Source organism: Haliaeetus leucocephalus, unplaced genomic scaffold (assembly GCF_000737465.1).
Source record: "Haliaeetus leucocephalus isolate CR32 unplaced genomic scaffold, Haliaeetus_leucocephalus-4.0 Scaffold773, whole genome shotgun sequence".
Lineage (NCBI taxonomy): Eukaryota > Metazoa > Chordata > Aves > Accipitriformes > Accipitridae > Haliaeetus > Haliaeetus leucocephalus.
The window spans coordinates 4,638,633-4,647,668 of NW_010973209.1; the positions used below are offsets into that span (position 1 = coordinate 4,638,633).

Genomic DNA, 9,036 nt, shown 5'->3' on the forward strand with positions numbered 1-9,036 from the left:
TCAGGTGCTCTGAGCTGCCAAGACAGCTGTTCTCTATCAAGTGAGCACTGCTTTGCAGTGTGATGGCACTCACTCCAGCAAGGGTCTGCTAAGGATATTTAATTCGGGCTTATTCTGCAGTGAAGTCAAGCTCATCGCAGAGTGCGTGAAATCCATCCTTCCTCAGCTGCCCACACGGATGGCCAAGGGCGAGGAGCTGGGCAGCAGTAATCTGTAATGCAGACTAATGCACAAGCCTATCTCATGCCACGCTGGAGCTTTCTGCAGAAATTCCAGCTTTGCTGAATTTGGCTCAGAATTGGAATTAATTTTGGCAGCTGTTTAGGCAGGGAACCAAGCATCTTTCATTCATGTAATTGACTTTTTTATTCATATATATATCTGAAAAAAATGAAAAAATGACAGAGTAGCTCTTGCTATGTCTAGCTTTCACTCTATGAAACAAAAAGACCTCTATTAAACATGGCTCAGCAGCTAAATACACAAAGCGTTGCCCAGGGGCAGTAACAGTATTTAGATATAAAACAGGTTACATGGCTCTCAGATCCTGATCCTTGGCTCAGGGAGAATATTCGATGTTCAGTAACAAAAGTGAAAAATCAGACCTCTGAAGCAAAACCCTATACGTGCACCTATCCATGTCTGCCCTCTCTTGCTCCCCCTGCGACTGCATAGGACTGGACCTGTAAGGGAGATATGTATGACCTTCCCAGTGACCAGCCCCTCTCTCCCTGGCTCCTCTCCTTAAAGCAAATTTTCCTCTTCCTGCTGAATTAGCACCTACTTCAAACCCGGTCACCTTCCAGATCTACCACGCAGTACAGCACAGGGCAGCAGCTGGCTGCTGTGCCCAGGCGTACCACAGCTTTACCAGTGCTGGTGAGCAAGTAACTTTCATTAAACAAGTAAATGAAAAAAACAGAGGTCTATGCTGTTTGCTACTTGAGCAACACAGCTCTTTTCTGTAACTACCAGCTGACTTCCCCATCCAGATGCTCTGCACACAGAGATCTATACCTATATAATATGTACATGGATATATAATGAATCAAAACACAACTTAAGGCCTCTTGGGATGGACAATGTAGCCTGCCTCTCAGACATTAATGAGCAGATCAGTAAAAATAACTCTGCCACAGAGGTGCAAAGCACATAAAGAGATGGTCTGTCTCACTGAATCCGCAACCTCCCTCACTCCATGCCCTGTAGCACTGATTTAAGGTATAAATCTGCTTATTATTTACTATTCATATTATTGTAGTGCTGGATTCCTCAGCTGTAGATCAGGAGCTCGTTATGGTTTAGGTGGCTAAACCACAGCCTGGAGAGACACACACCCCTCCCACCCCAATCTCCCCGGTGAGGCAAGGGGGACTGCGTGCCCCGGGGAGCGGGCGAGCAGGGCAGCCCCACGGGCACTGGGCTGCCTGGCCCATGCCACGGGTGCTTTTCTCCCGCAGAGCCATCAGCTGCGGGGCAGGTCCTCACGCATTGCACCAAGCCCCTCTTGCTTCCATGAGAGCTCCCTGGAGCACGCGGCTCAGTTGATTTTAAGCCAAATGCATTCAACCCTGATCACATGCAATTCATGTAGAAACCTCTACAGTGGAGGAAACGATCAGTCCCTCCCTCTTTGGTATCCAGTCTCAGTCAGTATGCCAAATAGGCCCCTCACTGTTCAAAATCAAAGCAAAATGAAGCAGGGATGCAGGACTTCTACATCCTTCAAGTACTGCTCAAGTACTCGCTTGCAGCTCAACCCGATTCCCACTCGCTTTCTCCCAGGGCTCCTGGCTCGGAAGCTCTCGCTTTTCTCCCGCAGTTTTCACTCACACTTCGATGGTGCTAATGAGCCTCCTGCCTCTGCATGCAGAGAAGCCGCCCAGCGCATCCCTAGGAAAACTCGAGTTTGCAGAGCCAGTGGGAACAGCGTGCAAACCCCTGCCCACACACGGTGACCACCCAGCAACCACGTTCTCCTCAGATACCGACCTCAGCACACATGCAGGGAGCCCGAATGCTCTGCCCTAGCGTCCAACATCAAAAGCATTCAAGAAAACCACTTTTCACCTGATCATTTCCGAGAAGAACAGGTTAGATAAGAGACCGCAGCAGTCACCAGCTGCGTGCAGCCCCCTTTGAACAGCTTCAGTTGCCTTTTGCAGGGAAAAAAAAAAAAAAAAAAGACTCCTTTTATCCTGGAAGTAGCCTCCATAGATCAGTTGCCTTCACAAGACCACTCAGGATAGGGAAGGCATGGCTAGGAGATGGGGCACTGTTAGCCACTCTTCCTAGCACTGTAACACAGCAGTACCTGGGGAGAACTGCAAAGAATCAAAGGGCAAGTCTAGACAAGGCATTGCTGAAAGGGCCTGACATCTATACTGGTGACTTTTTTAAAAATAAAGATTTATGCGCATAACTCAGAAAGCATAAATAAAATATCACTCTCCTAGAAGAATAATGAAAACAAAATTAAAAGGGCAAATAGTTAACAAATGAATATTGAATTTTTCTCTACCTCCCACCACTCTTCAGCCGCAAATGACAAATAACTATGAATCTACTTCACCTTAATGAACTTAACTGGGCCTTTTTAATATTGGGGGAAATATTAATATTGTTTCAGCCAGACAAATTTACCATGTCATGCATCAACAAAGATGTAGATACCTCTCCTCCTCCTGCACAGTTCTCTATTTCTTTAGACTCTCAGAATCTAGGAAAGTCCTAAATGAAATGTGAAAGCCTTTTAAAAAAAATAAAATAAAATCAATACAGGCCAAACCCTACTTACGAGTGCTGAAATGAGCCCAGTGAGGCATGAATCGAGCAGGGGACAGAACTGAAGCTCAGGCACCCAGCAGCACTTCCCAGCTCCAAGAGCTGGGTGCGATGGTGGGCCACATGCCACGGCGGGACTCCAGGAGATGGGCAGCTACAGTGTGGGCTTGAGGGGAGCCAAGGGCCACCCCTGGCAAGTGTGTAGCTTGGGTTCCTAGTCCCTAGGAACCCAAGATACACATAGAAAGCATCTACACGCATTTCATGTCAACCTAGCTGCAGCCCACACCTGCTGCTGTCACCACAGCATGGGGACAGCCCTTCGTTCGTGCCTTATTTCTCCAGATGCAACTTGGCAAACATTTGCAAACAGTAAAACTCCTCCACCGTCCCTCGTGTCCAGAACATACCCCTCCACCTGACCCCCAGAGCAGCTACACCCTCCTCCCACCCCAGTCCTCAAGCCAGGGTGGCTTTTTTTGGGCTTTTTTTTATCACAGTCCAAACACGACGGCACTTGAAAGCATCCGTCCAACAACCGCTGCTGCCCCGGAGGCATGTGGGTACAGCCTCGGGCACTGGGGCCCTGCAGCTCACAATGGTTTCTTTTTAAGGATTATTTTTAATAACAATTTTTAACAGTTAGGTCCATGCATAGAGAAGCCAGCTAATCACACATGTCTCAGCAACCTGCTTTGTTTCCAGCCCAGTTCTTCCCCTCCAGTCTGCTGCCTTCTGGCAAGGAGTCATTAGCCGTCCCCGTCCTGCACAGGCAGTACCTGACGGCTCTGCTCCCGCGGCCGGTGGGACAGCCGGCCAGAGAGAGAGGCACCTAACCCCTACCAGAAGCTTTGTTTTCTTAAACACTAATCATAATTACAAGTGGAAAGGTTTTCCAGCAACAGCACCACCATGTGAGACTTGGAGACTGTTTCTCCGCCTTAAGCTGATCGCAGCAGCCTTGCTGGGTTCAAAGCCAGGGTAAGGCCATTTCTCTGCTGGGGAATAGCGAATTGGTGGACAGCAGTCTATTGCAGTTGCATTGCTATCATCCACAAAGGCCTTGGGTATGCCAGAAAGCAGCACTGCGTAAGGAAAGGAGTTTGTGCTTTGTCCGTCTGCGTCGAATGCGCTCCCCTGCCTCCGCGCAGGCGAGAGAAGTGGAGTTTCAAGCTGTCTCAGCAAGCTGCCATCAGGATATGGGGGTACTGGGGCTGGCACAAGCCAACCTGTCACAAAGCCACAGCTCTCCCTGCCTGCCATAAAGGGCACAGTCGTGTTTCTCTCCACCTCGGACCGCACCCCTGGGAGGAAGCATTTGTACCTGCCCACTGGGGCGGACATTGACATTTTTCTTTTACAGCATCCGGGGGACTGACTGCACCTTCATCATCAATGGCACTATCACCCTTAAAAATGTTAATGTTAAATAACATGCTGCCTTGTGGGATCTTCTCTGCAGTGCCTTTAGGAGAATTACATATATCCCCTGGGAGCTGGGGAAGCTGAACTAAATGGTCCACAATTGTGTTCATTGCCACACATTTTTAATGCTCAGTTCTTCTTCCTTGCTTCAGCCCTCCAGCTCAGACACACCAATGTACTAACTGCATTGGACGGGGCAGAAGCACACCGTGCAGCTGTGGGGCCTTTAGCTCACTAAACAAGCAGCTTAGTATCATAAGGACCTTGGGAGGGTAATTACGCAGGGCTGCAAGGCCATACAAATGGTGCTCTGCCACACAGGTCTGTGACAAGGTGATAGGTAGGAAATGGAGGGGCACTATGCAATTGCAGTGATGCAGAAAAAGCTGGATGCATGTCTCCAGTTTGCCTCTTCCCACCTACTTCAGCATGCACAGCTAAATGCCAGTGCTTTCCCACGACTCCGCATGCTCCGGGGGATCCCAAGAACATTTCCTTGACATTATAGTTCCACAATCACAGCAGATGTAGGAGATTCACAGCCCGTTAGGTATTTCAGATTTTTGGAAACGTGCCTAGAAACAAGGACAAATGTCCCAGGCTGGCACCTCTAGTGACACCCCACTGTCAGTTTGGATTTGTGGAGACCTTGAGCACACATTGCTTCTCTGCTGGATGAAACCCTACCACGAGCACTGGGACAGCAGTGCAGATGATTGCTTCAATTATCAGCTGAGCAAGCGGTGGATGCATTTTCACTGGGTATGGGGTAGAAGAACACTAGATTTCACCAAACAAAATACTCTAAATGCTAGAACTGCATCTTGCCTTTTGTATAAACTTTGCAAAGTTGAGAGGTAGAGGGAGGGAAGGGATTTGGACAGACAAAGGCAATTACAGAAAAGAGCACTTTAAAGAGCTGCAGGGCTGAAGGAGGCCTTGCAAGGAGTTTGTCAGTAGATCGTATGTCAGTGCTACTGAGCCTACTGCTAGTTAGGGCAATGCCACGTATAAACTACAACTTTGGCTTGTATATGAATTTTAAATAAGCTGTTAGTACACCCAATGAATCTAGCAAGAGAATACCAATTTAGGGCTCTGACAGTCTACTCTATAAGACCAAGTAAATAACTGAGTAAATAACTCAAGTAAATTTCCTGACACTTTACTGAGCATGAGTGAACAAACGAAAAACAAAACCAGAATTACTTCTACAGCCAGGTATATGTATATACCACAGGAAACCAGAGCTAGGGGAGATGCTGGCCCACAGCACACTGCACCAGCCATCTTCCTTGCCCGCCACTGGGGCAGGCAGGAGGAAGCTGATGTCTTTTGTGCTTTTGGTGCGGATGGATGCAACAGAGCACATGTTGGGCAAGCACCAACTGTTGGGTTTTGCTCCCAGGACATATATTATTAGGACATATATTGGCTTTTTCAAGGGCTACAGGATGTCTCGAGGCAATTCCTTACACACCTCCTGGAGCTCTTGAAAACTTCCGAGAACATGCCCATTCCTGCCTGCTTCTTCATCCCCTGATCACAATCATCTTTTGAGCATCTAGGGAGATAATACCTCACCAGGACAGAACAGGCAAGCTGACTGATAAACAAAAGGCACTCAGAAGAAAGACACTATTTGGATAAAGCATGTGGATCGGTGTTTTTCCCCCCCAAAGGTCTCCAAAACAACGTGAACTAGGAGACTTTCTCCAGGATGGGATCAGAAAGAAATACACAGAGTTTAAGGCTGAAGAAAAAGGCTGAAAAAAAGGTTTGTTTGCACCAATGTTTTTTTCCTGCCTATCAAGGAGAGAAATAGAGCACACGATAGACTACAGATTGTTCCTATGCATGCCAAAGACACAGGGAAGGTCACCCTGTAGCCTATATTCTGCTCACTTTTTTGCATAGATGATGCCTCTAAAGCTCTCTGGAATGCAACACTCGTTGCTGGTCCCATCCAGGCTAGGAGAACTTCCTGTCACTGTGTGCTCAAAGATTAAGCAATCTGCTGCCTAGAAACTCCACTGAGAAATATCAGCGCCAAGATCCACGCAAAACCCAAGAAAGCAGCAGCAGGAAAGCTCAGTGCTTAGTTTAAAAGCCAAGCCAAGTGCCCCTGACTCAGCACCACCACGCTTCCTTCTACCCTGGAAGCCAAGCGCAGCAGGCAATAACCTCTTCTAGCAACTTGGTGAAGAACCCAGACGCAACATTGCCTATGTTCACCTCACATTACTAATCACATAAGTGTACATTTGAGCAGTCCATTACCAGATGGCTTTCAGAATTATTTTAAATGTTAGCTTGCATTTTCTTTGAATATTTAAATGTTCATGCTGGTCTGTTTTCCTTTTCTATGCAGTGCATTGATTTATGTTGCTAGATAACATACCTCCCTGCCTTGCCAAAAGCATGCATTTGGGAATGATTTCAGGGCTGGTAGTAATATTTTTTTGCTCCTTTTATTTTGTACTTTATTTTTATTAACTTTTTTTGCTGGATATATTGTTAAAATAAAACTCTGTCTTGAAGAAACAAAACCAAAACCCCAACCCCCCCCCTCAGCTCTTTGCCCATCTGCTTCAGACACCATTTTCAGAGAAGTTAGCTCTGAGGCCATGAGCAAAGCAAAAGCAGTAGATATGTACTAACATACCAACCTGAGCTTCCCCTCCCTCAGCAAATTCTTGCCTTAGGCTCACGTGTGGGAATCAACCAGGTCCACGATGCTAACGACAAGATGCTTATGTTTAAGCAGCATGCGCTCAGCTATTCACCACTGTGCATCTCTTCTAAGCACAGAGGCATACAGTTGTGTACCTGTATGAGATGGTGGGACCAGGCGACATGTGAATCATGCCTGTGTTCAAGTGTGTGAGTAATTTCTATTATGGATACGCCTTCGACGTGTCAAGATCTCCTTCACCCAGCAGCAGATGCCAAGCACAGAAGACAAAACTAGTATTTGAACAGATGGAAGGAGGCAGATTTTCTACAAACACTGCAGTTGCTCATGTGTCCCCTGAACACACAGACACCCCGGCTTCTTCTTGCCTGCCCTCAGGGGTTAGCACTGACTTGGCCTCACAGCAGCCGCCACCAACTCCATTTAGGGAGCCCCTGAGCATGCACCAAGCTGAGACCTGGAAGGCAGCAGCTAATCCCACCTGATAGTTGCCCCCAGTGCAGTGCAGCACAGATTTTCATTTCCAGTCCTCAGCGAGGAACACAAAAGCACAGTCCCGTCTCTCGCAAACACCTCCCCATTTCACTCTGGGTTGCACTGTGGAGGTGGACGACCACGCCAGTTCCCAGACTGGTTTGCAGCCCAGTGCTGCTATGTGCGCTGCCAGGGGAGCTCCCCTTCCCCTCACATTCCCAAGCACACACAGTACTTTCCCCAAAGGAGGAGGTGGCTGGAGCACAAGGTGTAATGAAGGATCTTTCACCTTCAGCATCCTGATAATATACTGTCCATCACCATTCCCATCTGCTGGCTCAAGTGGAGGATCTGCCGATCAACGTGAAATGCAGTCTGCGGAGCTGAGACTATGCAGCATGAGTGCTCCCCATGAATCACAGATGCTGGGGATATAAAACACCCAGCCACCCTTCCCAGACTCCTGCCAGCACAGACCCTCATTTGCTATATTTCTGAGCTGCTCCATGCTCCACTAGCAGAGGGGAGAAGTAATTTTACTTCAAGTGTCACCTGTGAAAGTTGCAAACAGGGACAGGAATAGATTAGCTTCTTATCTGCAACAAATAGTTAATAAAACCAGCTAGTAGCTCCGGAGAGAAGAGTCAGGTAAAGCAGTTTCCTTTCTAAACAACAGAGCAAAGTGTCTATACTATGAAGCAAGTTTCATTACAAGGTTTCTGGATGCATTTCTTTTCCCTAATCCACACAGGCAGCAAGCAAAGATGATGGTGCCTCTTCCTGAACACTTTTTAATAAAGCCCAAAGGAGTCCGAATGCATAGGACACTCTTAGAAACGGAGCACTTTGGAGTTATTAATGTTCTTGTTGCACCGGTTAACTAGGTTCAGTTTGGGCTCAAACACTCCTTACTCATCACTGTGGGCACAGATAAATTTGTGACAAAAAACTACTTCCTTTTGTGTGGACCTTAGCAGAGCATCAAGTGGAGTGGGGGGGAGCAAGTTTCATTCCTCAGTGCCCCTTTGAGGAGTGGCTTTCACTTCAAATTTATACAGAAAGAGATTCCCATCAGGTAACGTTACCACCATAAAAATTAATGCAAATACGTACGCCCAATATAAACTGCATTTCATTCATAAGATGAAGGAGGGAACATTTCCAAAATACAGGTGGGACACTGTAGCTCAGCAAGGGCCTCAGCCCCACCTGAACGGGGAGCACACCACCAGCGCAGGGAGCCCAACCACCACAGGCAAGGCTTGGTTTCCCCTGTCCGAGCACGTCTACGCAGAGTAGCCCAAACAATGAGTGGAAGGATGCTTAAATGCAGGGCAGAGGAGGCTTTGTACTCACCAATCCTCAGGGAATGGGGGCTGGCAGCGATCTTCATTAGCCACAGCAGAAGGAGCACCAGAGGCGCCAAGACACGGGGCATCTTCTATAAATCCTCATGGAGCCCTTTGGTGGTCTGGGCATGACATAACTCTGCAGAGAGAGAACACACGGCACCGTGAGCACCTCGGCTCTCGAACCAGCAACTCAGCAGGATGACACTGCTTTGAGCCTGCCAAGCACTTGGGACAAAGAGTCTATTTACCAAAGGAGGAGGAGGAGGAAGCTATTTACAGACTATGAATTATTCAGGAATTGGAGTC

The 9,036-nt window shown here is 47.7% G+C and overlaps 1 protein-coding gene across 1 annotated transcript in view; it reads right to left on the reverse strand.

Annotated features, from left to right (window-relative positions):
• Window positions 1-8,816, reverse strand: part of GRIK4 (glutamate receptor, ionotropic, kainate 4) — a 138,082-nt gene extending 129,266 nt beyond the window's left edge. The window contains exon 1 of the mRNA XM_010581433.1: window positions 8,735-8,816. Within this exon, the coding sequence (XP_010579735.1) occupies window positions 8,735-8,816 (82 nt within the window). The remainder of the gene's footprint in view (window positions 1-8,734) is intronic.
• Between the last annotated feature and the right edge of the window lie 220 nt (window positions 8,817-9,036).